Below are 18,670 nucleotides of genomic sequence, written 5' to 3'. Positions count from 1 at the left end.
ACCCATATGGTCCTTATTAATAGTTTTACTACTATCTCCAACCCAGCAGCATTACATGTAAAAGAGAAAGAAAAGCATTTGCCTTTACAGTGTTGACAATTTTTAAGGTCAAAGGCAGAAAATGGCTGTTATTAGTCAATTGACTCTGCTATCTGATTACTGTCCAGAAAGAATGATTTAAGATAATCCTATCCCAAATCTAAATCAATTTTGGAAGCTGTTCTTCAGTGTTTCACTGAATTAAAACTATGATATGTTTGTGGTAAGCCAATTCTTCTAGATACTGAGGCATGCATTGTTTCAACCAGTTTAAAGGATTTATCAGAAGTTATGTTGCACAAAATCAGAAGTCATATGAATGCAATGTTCACATTATTTTATATATTTACTAATTTTATGTGCTTTACATGTTTTCCAGCCAGATTAAAATGATTAATACTCCTTATCTGTCAATGGAGTAAGCTTAGGATTCTTTCAAAAGAAAGTGCTGGTAATGATCTCACATGTTTTTTATCTTACCATTGTGTTGAAGTTGACAAGCTTGATGTTTCAGTATGGGTAGGCATTTTAAAGTTTCACTAGGGAGTAGGTTTCCTACTCGTAGTCTGGGTAACAATGGAACGTATTAAATCTGTCTATCATTTACACCCAATAATCTGTAAAAAACCCATTTCAAGAAATAGTGTGTGTAATTCAGGATTAAACTAAATGGTTACAGAAAAATTGCTTGCATTGTATTGTTTTGGCTTCTCCTTAGTTCTTTTCTGATGGCTGTGTTAGTAAGCATTATAACAAAGAAACTAATAAAACAAGTTGTACTTACTTAGGGACTGGGTCTGAGGAGGGGGTGTAGATGTTGTAGGGAAGGCTTACTGTGTGCCAGTGTCCTCTGTAGGAGGATCCACTGAAGGTATTTCCCCTGCATTTCAATTCCAGGAAGATCTGAAATAGGATTTTCCCAAGCAGCTGTTTTTTTGTTTTTGTTTTTGTTTTCGAGACTATGAATGGCATAATTTATTGTTTCTTCTTTTCCTTTGACTGCTAAAATGCCAAGTTCAATTTTTAGTTCTCCTCTAGCTGGTATGTGTCTTGCTCCAAATATTTTACTTACCAGTCTTTAGTCCTAGCATTGGATTTTTTCCATCTTTATTCTCCTTTTGACCTCATTTTGTCATTCATTTTTTTGGTCTCATCATGTAGAATATCCTTAACAAATAAATAGTCTTTTTCTATTTGAAAATGTCAACCTGTCTGATGGAAAGCTTTAGGAAGTTGACCTATGGACAGATGAGCTAAATGGAATACCTGTTTAGTTAGCCAGATCAACCAATTAACCCTGGTGGTGAATGACTGAGCAGGTAGGTATCTAAGACAGACTACTATCACATCTATCATTCATTGACTTTGTTTGCTTGTTTTCCCCTGCAAAGGGGGCTGGCTTCATGCCTTTTAAGTAATGGATCTTTCAAACCACGTTCCAAATATGATGATGCAGCAAGACTGGTGTTGCTATGTTAATACAATCTTTATCAATAAAAGAGAACTCCATATTTGTGTTATATTTTTAGAAAATACAATATAAACATATGGGAATTAAACCACAATATAGGTATATATATTTTTCATTGCATTTTAATAGTAGGAATTATGTTAATATAGTGATTCTCCACATTGGTTATTAAAAAAAAGATACCAGGCCAATGTTCATCTAATAAGAAAAATAAATTCCTGGCTCATGTCCACCTAATCAAAATCTCTAAGAATGTAGCCCAAAGATAGATATATATCTTATATCTTATGTTATTATTTTATATATTACATTTATTTTACTTGGTATATATACATACACATATATATGAAATATCCAGGGATTATTCTGATGTGCAGCTAGGTTTGAGAATCACTGTGTTAATAGTGTGTTATCAATCACAGAATAAAGGTGTTATTGAAAACCTAGCTCCAGAAGACAGCTCCATCTCTGAATTGTTGAAGAAGAAATGCTGGTAGCTTTATTTATATTTGTGACATAATAATATTCCCTGAGACACAAATAAAGAAAATGAGTGTGAGATTTTAGAATTTTTTTTTCCAAGGCCTCGTTGTGTGTAAAAACTGAGAAGACCATGGTACATTTGGTTTTGTAACATGGGAGTTGAAAATGACTTTTCTTCCTCAATGGTCTGCAAACCTAGACTGTTTAAAATAAGAGATCATCCTCAGAAGTGAGGTTTTACTTCCTGAATACTAATCTAATGGTAGAAAAGGGAGGAAAGAAAATAGGCCTTACAGGAACATATTCCCCCACCTTGCTGGTGCCTCTTTTTTTTTTTTTTTTTTTTTTTTTAAATTTTGCCAATTCCCACAGATACTCATTATAAAGCTGAGATTGAGGGAAGTAATTAATTCAAGAAGGTTGATATTGGTTTTGATGCACCAGAGACTTTTGGTTCATCTGCTGTAGTGTGAAAATAATGCTGTGGACTGCAAGATAAGAAGGAGGAAGAAATGACAGGCCCATCTTTTTTTTACACATTTAACAATATACAAAAGTTTAAAATACCTTCCATTTGTAAGAAACCCTATCTTAATTAGAAGAAGGCTGGAAAAAGATGAACCATTTAATCTTTCTGTTTAGTAGGACAAATGTGTCCTTTTCAGAGACCCATGATAAAAGGTGACCGAGATTTTTTCCCTGCAATTCTGAAGTATAGTCTCAATACAGTAATTACATTTTCAGGATCCATATTTCATGTGTCATTAGTAACTGCTCCTTCCAACTGGTTCCAAATGCTTATGACTTCCTTATGGAGTATTAAATTATAGTATGAAATGATGCTTTAAAGCATTTCTTTAGAAATTTAGAAATTTTAGAGTAATTTTTCTCCAGGACCCATTGATATGCATGCAATTCAATTTTAAAAATAACTTCTTACAAGCAGTCTCCTTCTTTAACTATAAAATATGTCATTGAAAAATTTTTCAGTGAAGTATTCTACTTTGGGGGTTATCATTCCCATCATCTATTTCGATTTAAGATCACATACTAGTTAAAAGTTTATCATTTTTTAATTTTAGTAATTTGTATTATTAACCCTGATTCAGGGCCATTTTGCCTTTTATTTCTTTGAGGTTATTTACCAGCTGAAATAAGAAGTTAAAGCCCTGCTTTGGGCAATTCAAAATAAAATCACAGAAAGTTAGATTCAAAGAGCCCATGCCCTCATTATTTTATTGACACAGAACCTGAGAACCAGAGAGGTGAAATGATGCTAACAGAGCACTTAATAGGAGACCTAGGATGAGAAACCATCTTCTAAAAAATGGAGGGAAAGGACCTGACTTCATTGAATGTTCAATTTTTGCCTTGGGAGACTGATACTATAATCCCTACTTAGCAAGATAAAAAAACTGAGGTCCAGAGAGGTTAAGCAACTTAACTAAGGTTCCCAGGATGGTGAACTTCAGAATTCAGATTAGATCCCCTCCTAAACCCAGGTCTGTCTCTTTCCAAAGCCCATGGGAAAGCACTGCTTTTTCAGTCACAGGTCACTAATCCTACAATCAGCACAAATAGAATAGAGGAAAAATAAGTGATATTCATTTAGGCTATAGTATGTATGTATGTATGTATTTTTATTTTTTCCAATGAAAAAAATCTCACATATTTATTACCGAGCCAAAGCAATAGTGCAGAAACACTGACACAGAGAATAATCATGTCCCCAAACACATCCAGCTATATAGAAAGTAGTGCCATTTTCAGAATGATGCAAGTGACATAACATCGATACGTGTGTCACCTCATGTGCAGCTCCTTACAGACCCAGCTGGGTTCTTCTCCAACGTCTCCTCTTGGAGTTGTACCTGATTTTATTACCAGTTATCGTTCGAATGCTCTGGGGAATGGGATGATTCTGCTTTTGTTTCTTGGCCAGGAATTGCTTGATCCTGAAAGTCTTGTGAGAAGACATGGCGAGGACCAAATTCAACCGCACACAGTCTATATAGTATTTAAATAAGTCAGCAGATTGTAGTAGTAAGATCCAGTAAGAGCAGAGCAGGAAGAAGTGATGGGAAGGAAAAAAAAATTGAAAAAATTTCCTTCCTTCTTTCTCCCTTTCTCTCTCCCTCCCTGCCCCCTCTTCCTTTCTTCCTTCCTTTTCCTTTTCTTTCCTTTTTCTCTCTCACACCCTCCCTCCCTACACCCTTCCTTCCTTTCCTTCTTTCTCCCTCCTTACTACCCTTCCTTTCTTCCTTCCTATTTCTTCCTTTAAAAAAAACTAGTTGTTCTCAAAGCCATTCTGTATATAAAAAATAACCATATATACCTTCTAAGTCTCTGATGTTATAAATATATAGAGTGTCCCACAAGAACATAACTTGACTCATTAAGAAAGATAGCTTATACTCAGCATATTCCATTTAATGTAACAGAATGCAATTCATTTAAAAAAAGGCAGCTCTGTAAAAATGTTAAAACATATATTTTAAAGTATCCAGGTTGTTTTAGAAATTAACATTTGCTCTACTGCTCATACCAGTGACACTAAATAATATTAATAGGCCATAGCATATATCAATTTTCTCTTTTTATACTTTTTATGTGAGAAATACACAGGTAAAAGAAGCATATATTCTGTTTGCAAATGGTCCTATGCAGCTTTTTTTTTCCTTTAAGCTATGAGTTTATTAACACTGTGGTTTTAAAAGTGGTTGATTTTCTTGATTTCAAAAAATGTAAATAACTTTAATGCTGTAGGTGCTACACCTCCATGAGTTCTTACGTTTCCTGTATTTTATAAATGAAGGAATTAGCAACCAAGGAAGTGAAGAGGCAAACCAAACCTTCCCAACAAGATATAACCCAGGTCTCCCTCCTAATATTAGCCAGTAGCTGTTATCATTATACATCTTGACTGTTTCTTAAATCTTTTGATTATTTTTCACTTTTAATTTTAACCCTAAATGTGGTTGAGAGATAAAATGAGAGAGAAGCAACGATAGCCTCCTGAATTTGTGATGTTTGAAGCACTGCTACATTTAGACAATGGGGTGGTGTGCTAATGTATTCTGTCAGGAAAGCTGACTGAATTTGACAGTAATCTTATTAAAAATGTCCAGAAATAATTTGCTTTATGAAAGACAAAGCAGTTTTCATTTTACTTTAAATAAAATATTTCAGAGGCTCCATTTTGATGTTAACTTCTATTAAAGTAACATTTAAAATGTAATTTATAGTCAGTTTTTTTGAGAAATGGTGTTTGTTTATTATCTTTTAAAAAAAGTAGAGTTTTGTACATTTATGAATTTTAAAAGGAAGACACTGGCATGGTCATTAATAAAACATTTCTTAGCAGCAAAAGTTACAATGAATTTATTTTGTGTGATGAGAAATAATGCAAAGTAAATGAGTCATATACATTATATATAATGGCTACATATGAAGATATAAATAGATATACTATGTGTATATATGGATACATACACACATACAGATATAGATATAAATAAAGATAAAGATACAAATAGATGAGAAAGTATTTTGTTATAATCTAGAACATTGTTCATTTAAACTTATCTAATGCCACATATTTTAAAACTTGAGGCAAAATAAAACATTTTGTAGTTAAAGTGATGGAACTAAGGTTTTGGGACTCGGCCATGAGGTATTTATTTATCAGCAATGTCGTAAATGAAAAAAATCATCATCATTACAATAGTGGGCATTGGGGATACAGATGGGACAGCTGTTGTTCTTTAATTGTGACTGGATTAATAAAATGCAGTTTTTACAACCCATTTAAAACTTATCACTGGGGAATACATTTTAGCACCACTTTGGGTGTCTTTTGGTTAATAAATTCTTGCCTTTTGAGTGTAAGTATTTGGCTTCAAATCCCAGATACAAGTTTATTAAAAATTGTAATAGTTCTTAGAGACTATAAAATGAAATGAAGTGCACAAAATGTGTGTTTCCGGTGCTTGACTTTAAAATGATTTTTTACATGACTAATTTCAATATTTTCAACTTAAGCAGACTGTTGTTGAATTTAAATGATTGTTAAATATTTAACCAGAGTGAGAAAGAGAGAGTGAGAGCAGGGGGGAGTTGGGGAGTGGGTGATGGAGAGAAACAGAGAGATGGGGGTGGGGAGACACGGGTAATATATCATCTTGTGGTAAATTTTTTCTTTTGATTTCTTGGTAGTTTTTAAAATAATAAAATAAGATGTGTGCCCTGTATTAACACATTATGCTAATAATTATGAATCCAATAATATTTAGGTGAAACAGGCTATAACTTTAGATCTGAGCTGTAATAAAGCATAATTATTCTAGTTAATAAGAGGAAATCTGTGGAATATTCTGTCACAGGATTTTTAAGAGTTGATAAAAATACAATTTTTTTTAAGCCAAAGCATTTGGAATATGACATTATTCCACTAAATGTTTTCCTTCTTCAAGTAAACAGCTGAGAGAGAATACTTAAAATCTATGTTAATGAACAGGCCTCCTCCTGAAAATTCAATGTTCATTGCCAGTGAGATGAAAATTGTGAGGCAGTGAGGCAGGAGTGCTGGGGCCGAAGACCCTGGATTCTATCATTTTTCATGGAAACTGGCCTAAAAGGAAAATACGGCTCCTTGTTGGCATTTCTCTCTTTACGAGAATAACCTTAGTGTTCAGAAGGCTGGTGGTGTGGAGGAGAGCTAAAAGCAGCGGAACTCCTATGGAAACAGATATAGTGCCTACTAGAGTTCCATGTATGCTGACAGAAGACACAGGACTCCTGGGGTCACTCACAGAAAGAACAGAAGTCACAGTAGCTGTGCTGGCTCTCCAAGCTCAGAATACCCCAGGATCATGCAGATCAGAAACTGGCTGTGTACCTTGTGATGCTAAGGCAGCTAGAGCTGGCATGAGCACTGAGTATACCACCAACAAAGAACCTGAGCTGAGGGGACCCACTGCTTTTATAGCAGTCAGTGAGCAAGCTGGTTCTTTGACTAGAGGGAGACCAGGTGCATTTCAGGACGACCTGATGCATTCCTATGATGATCTTAAAAAGTGTCCTGAGTGAAGGAGCAGCCAAAGCCATTGACTCAGCAAAACAGGAGCACAAGAGGCGTATGACGGATGGCTTCCCTGTACTTTTCTCCTTCTTTTGTCTGCCGTGCTCCCTCCCATTTTATACCTATAACAATACCTGCTCCAAACCTCACTCCAGTCAGATGCTCCAGAAAGGTAAAAACTGAATCCTGTATTGTGCCAGGAAAGTCATGGTCCCGAACTTAATTTATGCTCTTTCTCTTCTGGGCCATGGTAATAAGGCTTGGTTTGAGGAATTCTTAACATTTTCTGAAGAGTCCAGTATATGGCTAATACTGTATCATTGGATTCCCCTGCTTTCCAAGGAACTCTAATTTTGCAAAAAATTTCTCAGACTTAAACCCTTCTAGATTTTGCTTCAAAGAGTGATTAACAAGATAAAATGGAAATACAATTTTTTTAATTGACGAAGGTCTTTTCGAATAGTTTAGCTACATTCTAACAAATGTTATTAATAAAATCGGTTCACATGTATAAATATAATGCAACTAAATTTAAAGTGGTTACTTTTGGGCTTTAATTTTTTAAAAAGCATATAATTAATTTGCTTTTAAAAAAAGTCAAAGAGCAACACATATTAATTCAGTAAATCAAGTGGAAGGGTCCTTGGCCTGGAGTCATCTGTGACACTACAAAGTTGACTGGTTTAGCCAGCTAATAAATCTATTCTTTTAATCTCATTAATTTATATGTTGTTCTGTGTAAAATCCATGCCATATTGAAAAGTCTTCCTAAATAAGAACATTTTTTTCTTTAGTCAACATATACATACATTTAATGCTTTTTTCATAGAAAGAAAAGAAGATGGAAAACAAATTCCATATGATAGCCAGAGAAAGAGTCAGCTGGAAAGAGGAGATGAAAGTGTGGAAGAGAGAGAGAAAGAGAGACTGACTTACTCACTGTCCTCTAATTTTAGCTTAAGTGGACTAAGGGCAGTTGAATGAGCATCAGATTAGAAATTTTGCTTCCTAATAATCAAGTCCCTTTGGTTAAGTGAATTTACATTTCTGAGCCTCTTTCCTAATCTGTAAAGCTGGGATGGTAATAAATCCTACATGGATTGGCATAGAGAGTATTTGAGGATTAGTCATGGTTTGCGTCAAGTTCCCAACCCCTGACTGCTACTTGGTATTTAATATATGGTCACTGTTATTATTGATGTTACTGCATTATTCTTTGAAAATGAGGCCCTGAGCACAGTCGAAGTTTCTGTGGCCGAATAAATCAGAAAATATTAAAGAGAAGAGAAACATTCTGGTAGATACATAACTTTTACTATACTGGAGATTTTTAAGATTTATGGTAAGTGAACAGCTGGAAAAATATTTGTTTTTATCAGAGTCAATCTTACATAAATTAAAGAGTTGGCAGCTACTGTTGTGCAGATTTGTGCACCATTTCTTAAAGGTGCAATCCTTGGAGGAGGTTTTTAAGCAACTGTATACATGCTTGTTCATAAGTTTTTTGAGTGTTAGAAGAAATTCCCTTAAAACAGTGGAAATTCTATTTGAAGATGACAATTTCCCCATGACGATTTCCTTCCCCAGGCCCTTTTGCATCTGTGAAACTGGCTGTGTACCTTGTGGTGCTAAGGCTGATTCTGAGGGAGTATGACATATCACATATTAAACTAAAATATTAATGACTTGCTCAAATAAAAGAAATAAGATGTAAAGTTTTAATTAAGAGCTATTAATTAAGAATTAACCTTTTTGAAATTCACTTCCCTCCGAGCTGCAGGGCAAGACTGTATTTCTCGCAGTGTGGTCATAGATGGCTATATATTTCTAAAGATATACTGTGTGCTAACTACAGCTTTGTACTTTTATATTTTGAAATAGCCTGATAAGAAAGTGAGTAATTCTGAGGCAACCCATAAAGTCTTTGTAAGCCTTTTGGAATACTTCAGTAAACAAATACTGAAATACTAATATGGTGATTCCGTGTTCATATTAAAATGCATTGCACTTTTTTAGGAGAATATTGTTATTTGGGGAATATGCAAAAGAAAGATTGGAAAGTATCTGAGTTCTAAAACATTAGAAAAAGAGTGAGAAATCATATTAAGTGCACAAACTGCGAACTTCCTACAAATAGGAATTTTTTTATATATTAGATTTATTTATTGCATTTATTGTAAACATTCAGCAAATACCTATTGATGATATTTCACTTGTCTTCATGGATCTCATATGCTGACTTTGTTGTGAGTAGTTTCCACATTTTTGTGATGTTTTTTGATAGAATGGTAGATTTATTTTCCACTGTTAGATTCATTATATATAAATGGTAGACATATTCTATAAATGATAGCATACATAGTATATCATCCTCAGTGCCTCTTAAAATTTGTCACCCTTGAGGATCACTTGGTGAAATTTGTTAAAAATGCAGATTCTGGGCCCCCCCATTCAGATTCTCATTCTGATGGGCCCAGAATCTGACTTTTCACAAAACCCAGAGTTGATTCATGGAGCTAGTTCTGACATACATTGAGAAGCACTACAATATTTGAAGAGAAAAACATTTATTAACTTAAAATAGATTATTGTTTTCTTCTTAGGAACACATTGTGTTAGTTTTATGTATTTACACATGTACCTTCTTAGTGCCCTTCCAGTTTCCATTCTTGTAGGAGGAAGCGTCTTCTCTACTTTTTCTCATTTAACCACCAGTGAAATATGTCTAAGGAGGAAGCCTTGGGCTTGACAAAACTATAACTTAATTCATCAGACTTTACCCTTTTGAGATTAGTCCCATAAAACAATTAAAAACATGGTTTTCTGCTTGAAGTGTTTAATTCTGTTTTAATTAGAAACTTTCCCCTTTTATTTACTGAGTACTCCTTCACCTTTGTTGACATTGAGACAGTTTTCATTGGGGCATCATTCATATGCCTGCATTTGCATACTCGTTTTGGAAAATTCTAAGGGTAAAGACATAATTAAGTTTCAAGGATCATTTTGTCCCTGAGATTACATTTATAAATTTCTCCTGTGAGATATCTGTGCATCTGAAAGGTTAACAAGTGGGAGATTTACTGTGTTTCACACTAAATCTAAATGGTATTGCAAAATTGCATTTTTGTTGTTGTTTCATAGCAATCATCCAGTTTTCAAGATAATCATTCTTTATGGAGATGATTCCTGGGATATGGTATGTTTAGTAGAAAGATATGTCAACATACATGTTATTGGAAACATTTCAGAAATGTTCTGATTGAAACAGTGGTGATATTGGTCTGTTAGCACAGAGCCTCAGGCATCAGAAGTCAGCGTCATGCCTCAGTGAAGATGCGAGTCTCTAAAGCATCATGGTAGGAATGACTACTGTTTTCCTTTTTTTTTTTTTTTAACTCTATTTTTGCCTCCCTGCAAAGAGATTTGGGCAAATCTCTGAATAAAAGAGCAGTGTAGAAATTGTATTGCCTTGTGGATTATTTACTCTCTATCTTCAAACATCTCCCTTTCTGGCCCTCTGCCTTCAGCCTCTTCTCTCTTTAATCAGCTGCAGTCTGGCCTCTCCCTTCACTAATACATTGAGACAACTCCCACTAAGTCACCAACAATTTATAATTGTTAAACCCAAAGGAAGCTTTCCAAGTCTCAGTGCCGTGCCAAGTTATCTTGGAAACTGTGTTAAAAGAAAAAGGCGTGCCCCATATCCACTTATTAAAATATCCTTCATGTTTTGAATCAAATGGAAAAAGTTAATAATAGCTCTCCGTTAAAAAAAAAAAAAGACTATATATAAAGTTCCATCCTGCCCAATCTGTTGGCACACCATTGTCAATCCCATAAACCTACCCAATGGGAAAGCAAAGGCTTTGCAGGTCCAGGAACTGCGGGCTGTCAGCGAGCACAACAACACGGGGTAATAACACAACCAACCAACCTGTCTTTACTTAGGAGTTTGATATTTTGTTTACCATGGATTCTTTGGCATTAATCTTCTCTTTTAAAGTATATATTTAAATATTATTTGTCTTTATTACAGAGTATCTTGATGCCCCTTCAATTTTTTTTGCCCAAGGTGTTTCACTTACCTCATCCCTAATTCCAGCCCTATGCACAGTAGTTGGCCCCCATGTACACTCGATTGTTTTTTTATGTCTCCTCAATCTGTTCTCTCTGAGCATCTGTGACATTGTTGTCTTGTGATCCCTTTCCTTCATCAAGTCAATTTTCCTTCTAATATCTTTCCTGGGCTCTTGTCTTCCAGTCCTTCAGTTTCTGGTGCTTTCAGTGACTGACTCTCATTGTTCTAAGCAGACCTTTGTTTATGCTCTTGTTGGCAGCATTCACCTGTTTCCTCTGCTATTGTTTTTTTCCACATCCTCATTATTTTATAGCTGAACAGCTGCAGTAGACTGCTAACAAGTTCCTCTCTCCATGCTGGCCCACAGTACAAGTAGAATGATTTTTTTCTAAAGTGAATATATAATTCATGTATTTATTAATCAAATATTTATTTAGTATTTTTTCTGTATTAGGCATTGTTTTAGATTCTAGGGATAAATCATTAAATGAAAGAAAGTCCATGCTCTCCTGAAACTTACATCTTACTTTTATTTGAATAGTGCTTTGGCCTTATTCTAGGTGTTGTATTTAATTTTTCTCTAAATATATGTTTGCATGATGGACTTGGGTAGAAAGGTTATATCCTCCTTTCTCATATTTTACTAGAGAAATTTTTGGATATTGTTAGTTTTCAATCAGTTACATATGAAGTGGTAGAAGCCTGGATTCTGCTTTCCTTTTTTTTTTTTTAATATTTTTATTAAAGTATAATCAGTTTATAGCGTTGTGTCAATTTCTGGTGTACAACACAATTCAGTCATATAGGAACATACATATATATATATTTGTTTTCATACTCTTTTTAACCATAGTTATTATAAGATATTGAATATAGTTCTCTGTTCTATACAGTATAAACTTGTTGTTTATCAGATTTTGTGAGAATCTTCTTGTATTTTGAAATGAGAGTCACTCTGCCAGAGTTCAGTAAGTGTTCTGTGAGATTCAGTGGGTTTGTAGGTGTAATTCTTGGTATATTTGTGGGAGAGAGCGAGCTGTGAGTCTCTCTACTCTGCCATCTTGTCTCCTAGGATTCTGCTTCCTAAAAAGAAGTATTTTTCATTGAGAATATGAAAATAATTCTCCACTGACTTTTTAGTACTTAGGATTTCCTTCCAGTTCCAGAAATAGCAGATGATATAATAGTTACCCTTTTTATTTACTCCTTATTCCCATGTGAATGTTTTCTACCTATTGTTAATTGTACCTTAAGTCTTGGAGTGTATATACTACCATAGTCTTTAAACAAATTGTAATCCAGTCTAGTAACATGTTTTATTTGGCTCACACTGTGTGTGTTTTTGCTTTAAATTTATTCGGTAATTTTTTAGAACAATAGACTTTATTTTTAGAGCAGTTTTAGGTTCACAGCAAAGTTGAACAGAAAGTTCGGAGAGTTCCAATGTATCGTTTCATCACTGGGATGATGCACAGCCTCTCCTACCATCAACATACCCCTCAGTGTGGTACATTTGTTACAACTGATGAACCAGCACTGACCTTGGAGATTGTCTTCTTTCACTTGGTAATAGGCATTTAAGTTTCATTCATATATTGTTGTGGCTTTGTACTCCATTTTTTGTTCAGTGCTGAATGATCTTCCATTGTCTGCATATACCATTGTTCATTCATCTGTTCATCTATCAAAGGACATCTTAGTTGCTTCTAAGTTTTGTCAGTTGTGAGGTGTCTGTTCAGATCTTTTGCCCATTTTTAATTGAGCCATTCATTTTATTATTATTGAGTTTTAAGGATTCTTTTTTTATTGAAGTACAGTCAGTTACAATGTGTCAATTTCTGGTGTACAGCACAATGCGGATTCTTTGTATACTTTGGGTAACAGTCCTCTTTGTGGGTGTCTTTTCATTCTCTTGATAGTGACTTTCACAAACTAGAAGGTTTTTGGTTTTAACGAAGTTCAACTTATCCATTCTTTCATAGACCATGCCTTTAATGTTGTATCTATAAAGTCATCTCTAAACCCAAGGTCATCTAGATTTTCTTCTGTGTTATAGTCTAGGAATTTCATAGTTTTGCATTTTACATTAGGTCTAAGATTCTGAGTTAATTTTTGTGAATATTGTAATTTCTGTATCTAGATCTTTCTTTTTTTTCACTTGTGGCTATCTAATTTTCCAAACACCATTTGAAAAAAGACTACCATTTATCAATTGATTTGTTTCTACTCCTTTGTCAAAGATTAGCTGATTATATTTGGATCTACTTCTTGCTCTTTATTCTGTTCCAGGGGTTTGTCTATTCTTTCACCAATATCACACTATGTTGATTACTATAGTTTTATTGTTAAGTCCTGAAGTCAGGTAACATCAACCTTCAGACTTTGTTCTCATTGAATGCTGGGATTTTGATTAGGATTGCACTAAAGCTATAGATCAAGTTGGGAAGAACTGACATTTTGACAATGTTAAGTCTCCTATCTATGAACTTGGAATATCTCTCTATTTACTTGGTTCTTTAATTTTGTTCATCAGAGTATTGTGGCTGTCCTATTATAGCTCTTGTATATATTTTGTTAGATTTACACATAAGTCTTTAATTTTGAGGGGGTACTAATGTAAATAGTATAGTGTTTTTAATTTCAAATTTCACTTGTTCATCACTGGTATCTAGGAAAGCAACTGACCTTTTTATATTCACCTTATATATCAACTCTGCTGTAATTGCTTCTTAGTTCCAAGGAGTCTTTTGTTGACATTTTCAGATTTTCTAAATAGACAATCATATCATCTGTGAACAAAGACAGTTTTATTTCTTCCTTCCCAGTCTGTATGTCTGGTACTTTTTTTTCTCTTATTGCATTATTTAGGACATCTAGGTATTGAAAATAAACGGTAAGAGGGAACATACTTGCCTTGTTCTTGATCGTAGCGGGAAAGTGTCTAGTTCTCATCATTAAGCATGATGTTAGCTCTAGGATTTTTTTTTAGATAGTTTTCTTCATATTGAAGAGGTACCCCTCTATTTTTAGTTTGCTGAGAGGTTTATCATGAATAGGTGCTGAATTTTGTCAGATACTTTTTCTGCATATATTGATATGATTATGTAATTTTCCTTTCTAGACTATTGATATGATGGATTGTTTTTAATGAAGTTAAACCACCAATTAATAATTGGTGTTTTGAATGTTGAACCACCCTGTGTATCTGAAATAAATTCCACTTGGTCATGCTGTATTATTATTTTTATACACAGTGTGTTTTTAAAAATGTATTTGTGAAAACATTTAAAAATTGAGACATCCCCCACATTTATTTTAGGCATATTTGAAGAAGACCTGACATTCCTGAACTTACTGTACATGGCAACAGTCTGCTGGAGCTGAGTGTCTGTTGCTGCTCCCCACTTCACCACAATCCCTGTAACTCTTTAATGCTTTATGTCCAGTTGCTCCATCCTAGACTATAACACAGAAGAAAATCTAGATGACCTTGGGTTTAGAGATGACTTTATAGATACAACATTAAAGGCATGGTCTATGGAAAGAATGGATAAGTTGAACTTCATTAAAACCAAAAACCTTCTAGTTTGTGAAAGTCACTATCAAGAGAATGAAAAGACACCCACAAAGAGGACTGTTATCCAAAGTATACAAAGAATCCGCATTGTGCTGTACACATTCATTTGCATCGCCTGCCTTAAATAATCTCAAACATGCTCCTGCCTTGGAGCTACTGCATGTGCTCCCAGTGCTGTTGTTACTTGACCTCTGTGTTGCCTAAACCTTTGCACATTTTTGAGATTCTACTCCTTTGCACTTTTGACTATTTTCTTCTATTATCCTCACTTCTTTTATATGCCTCATAGATCCTCCTCTTATCACCTTTTACAAGTTAAGTTCCTTAATATTCCACTATTGGCTCTTTTCCCTCTACATACTCAGTTTAGGTGATCATCCATTCCAGTGTTTTTTAGGTCCTAGAATCCCTGCCATCCCCTTTCTCTGACCACTGGCTTCCATTATTATTCATATGCTCATTGAGAGTATGAATTGTCTCAAGGATCCGTGGGAAACATCAAGGGAATGATGACTTGTCACAGACTTTAAGAGGAATGGTGAGTCACCAACTTGAAATGGAAGTGATAATAGGAAGGAATGGAAAAAAAGGACATACATCATGAAACATATTGACAGTCTGGAAATGTGTTCAGTTTGTTCTCACTAGTCTAGACATAATTTTAATTGACAGAGAAACGGATGAAACCCCAAAGGCTCCTATTTATTTAACAGTGAAAGACTGTCCTTAAATAAAATGTAATCTTAGAGAACAGCCTGGAAAGGAAAAAGGAAAAAAATCCTTAGATCTCTCATTATTATAGGATGATGATGAGATACCTGTATCTATCTGTATTTGTATCTATCTATAATAGCAGGTACATCTATACAGTGGAACGTTATTTGGCAATAAAAAGGAATGGAGTCCTGATACATGTTATGATGAACCTCAAAACTATTATGCTAAGTAAAGGACACCAGAAAACAAAGACTACATGTTATATGATTGCAATATCAAAAATCCCAAAGCAGCCAAGCCATAGAGACAAAAAGCTGATCAGTAGTTGCCTGAGGCTGATTGGGAGTGAGGATTGACTACACAAGTGGGCACAAGGAAAATTTGGGGGTAAAGAAATGTTCTAAAGCCTGATTATGGTGATGGTTACCTTGCTGTATACTTTACTAAAAATCACTGAATTACACACATTCGATGTATTGTATAAATTATATTCCAATAAAGTTATTTCCATAGCAATAGCTGGCATTTTTCTATGCACTTATAAGGCACAGTGAGGCTAAGTAAGGCGCACCAGTACACACAGCTAATAAATACCGTGACTAGGATTTGTACCTGGATAGTGTTTCTCCAGGGCACTTGAAAGCATTTTTCATGAATTATCTGATTTTTAATCCTTAATATAACCTAATGAGATGATATAATTTATATAATTTCCCCATTTACAAATGAGGAAATAAGCCTAAGGGTAAAGTAACTTGCCCAAAATGACAGAGCTCATGGTTTAGCTGAAATTAAAACCCAGAGAGACTGACTTATAACTTACATTGGAAATCTTTGAGTTAATTGATCAGGCAGCAATTATCCCTAAATCTACATATATCAATTTATATTTATGGACAGCTGGCAGGGATGGTGGCACTGTATGAAATCCAGAAAACCAAAGTGGCCTAGTGTTTTACTAATAACTTGTTGGGCTGCCTTGCTGGGATCAAGAACTTGACATACAGCACAAAGCCTAGAGGGCTAAGGCTAAGTAACCATTTACTGACGAGAGGTCTGGGAAGAAAGGGTCAGGTTTCTTTTAACTTGGGGGAGAATAACCACTTACATCCATAATAATCTTATAAAGGAACTGACTGATTTTTTAAAATTATTTTTATATGTATATATTTTTATTGAAGTATAGTCATTTTAAAATGTGTCAATTTCTGGTGTACAGCATAATGCTTCAGTCATACATGAACATACATATATTCATTTTTATATTCTTTTTCACCATAATTTACTACAAGATACTGAATATAGTTTCCAGTGATAAACAGTATGAATTTTTTTAATCTGTTTTATATGTATTAGTTAGTATCTGTAAATCTCAAACTCCCAGTTTATTCCTTCCCACCCTCTTCCCCCGGTAGCCTTAAGTTTATTTTCTATGTCTGTGAGTCTTTCTGATTTGTACATAAGTTCATTTGTCTTTTTTTTTTTTTTTTTAGGATTTCACATATAAGTGATATATGGTATTTTTCTCTCTTTTTGTAGCTTACTTCACTTAATAGTGTATTAGTAAATAGGTTATATACTAAGAATTTTTGGCTTGTCACTTCAACCTGTCCTCTCTGACACTTTCTAGACTATTTTCCTAGAATCTCCTACCCTGTCGGTCACTGTACACCTTGGTAGCAGTTGATGATAATAAGTGATTACCGTTAGTGAGTCATTACGATCTACCAGGTTCTGTGCTTTATTACTATTAAGTTACTAGTATTTAAAAAAAAAATCCAGGAGGCAGCTACTACTATTATAATCTCTCCTCATTTTTCAGATGAAAAGAACTGAGATACAGTGAAGCTAACTAACTTGCTCAAGGACACATAGCTACTAAGTAGCAAAGCCAAGTTTTGAGCCCAGGCAGTCAGGCTTGGGTCTCAGTAATTAATGAATACAATAAGCCTACATCTCAAGTGCATAAACCCTATAAGAAACAATCTCCAGAGGGGAGATGTTTGCTTATTCATTTAGTATTTGCTGATAACCGACTCTGTGTTATGTGTTGTACTGGGATATGGCTGGTAATTAAATATGGTTTTAACTATGCGAATTTTATGAATGAATGTACTGTCTTTTAATATACCTTTTCTTTGAATTTTTTGAATGAACTATTCAAGAGTAGTTTTTGTCTCAAATTGTTTTTATCCTGTTTTCCCCTTGTTTTGGAAAAAAATAAAAACAATATGAATTGATGTGGTATAATAACAACAATAACTTTCAGAGCATTTTTATCTTCTGTTTTTTAATGTGTGTGAAATCATGGCAGTTAGATATGCAAAAAATCTAACTTAAGAGTAAAAGAAAAAAATTATTCATTTAGTTCATCTTACCACTCATTCTCTATCAATAATTCCCTGTGGTACTTTGGCGAAACGGGCTCTTGTCTAATTTTAAATGACTCAATTGAAGATGCTTCAGCTGCAGGTTGATTCTAGAGGCTAATGGATTGCTATGAAAGGTTTCTAACATTTAGCCTAATTTTCCACTCCTTAAATTATTTTCTTTAATGTACTCAGCCTCTGCTGCTTCCTTGTTTCATGCAAGTTGTGACCCACTGTCTTTCTAGATAAGTATTATGTCTCTCCACTGTGAATTATTTCTGAATAAAGTATAATTTTAATCTTTACATGGGCTGGTAGTTCCTGTATAGATGGGTAATTGTACGTTCTTCCTCTTTGAATTTGGGCTGTGTTATACATATGGGTACCAAACCATATATTTGTTAATCTTGATTTAAATTTGTGAATTTTAAGTCACTGAATCAGAATTTGAACAGATTATCTGGACAGTGGTCAATCATTTAATAAATTCTTAAGTGTGAAATCCAGACCCATATTTCTGAATTTTCTATTACACAGCAGATCTGAATGCTTTTCCTATTTTTCATAGATATATGTCGAAATAAAAGCACTCTTAAATGGATATTGAATAGAATGTTTATATAGACTTTGGGCATATAGAATCTATGTGCCATTTTTCAAAAGAGAAATAATGGTTATACTGTTGTGTGGAAACATAATGATTTTTTATGACTAGGAAATAATGTGAACTTTCTAGAGGCTGTCATTCAATAGTTTATTTGTATTGATCGACATGTGTTTCTTTTAACCTTTATGTAGGGACTCTTCAATAGGTTAAATAATTTTACTGTTATTTCTGATATAGCTGCTGACCTTT

At 34.2% G+C, this 18,670-nt stretch overlaps 2 protein-coding genes across 5 annotated transcripts in view; one reads left to right on the top strand and one right to left on the bottom strand.

Moving 5' to 3' along the window:
• The window catches only part of NAALADL2 (N-acetylated alpha-linked acidic dipeptidase like 2), a 1,180,713-nt gene that overhangs the window by 219,789 nt on the left and 942,254 nt on the right, over nucleotides 1-18,670 (top strand). The gene's annotated exons all lie outside the window — the stretch shown is intronic.
• On the bottom strand, nucleotides 3,816-4,289 carry LOC105063306 (large ribosomal subunit protein eL39-like). The gene has a single exon (XM_045511275.2). It carries the CDS (start codon nucleotides 3,969-3,971, stop codon nucleotides 3,816-3,818), a length of 156 nt encoding a protein of 51 aa, XP_045367231.1. The 5' UTR covers nucleotides 3,972-4,289.

Source organism: Camelus bactrianus, chromosome 1, assembly GCF_048773025.1.
Source record: "Camelus bactrianus isolate YW-2024 breed Bactrian camel chromosome 1, ASM4877302v1, whole genome shotgun sequence".
In the NCBI taxonomy this organism is placed as follows: Eukaryota; Metazoa; Chordata; class Mammalia; order Artiodactyla; family Camelidae; genus Camelus; species Camelus bactrianus.
The sequence above is the reverse complement of the archived record's forward strand: the minus strand, read 5'-3'. Positions and strand labels throughout refer to the sequence as shown.

Bases quoted from the DNA above. Each gene is read 5' to 3' on its own strand.
- LOC105063306 (XM_045511275.2), bottom strand. From the start codon at position 3,971: ATGTCTTCTCACAAGACTTTCAGGATCAAGCAATTCCTGGCCAAGAAA.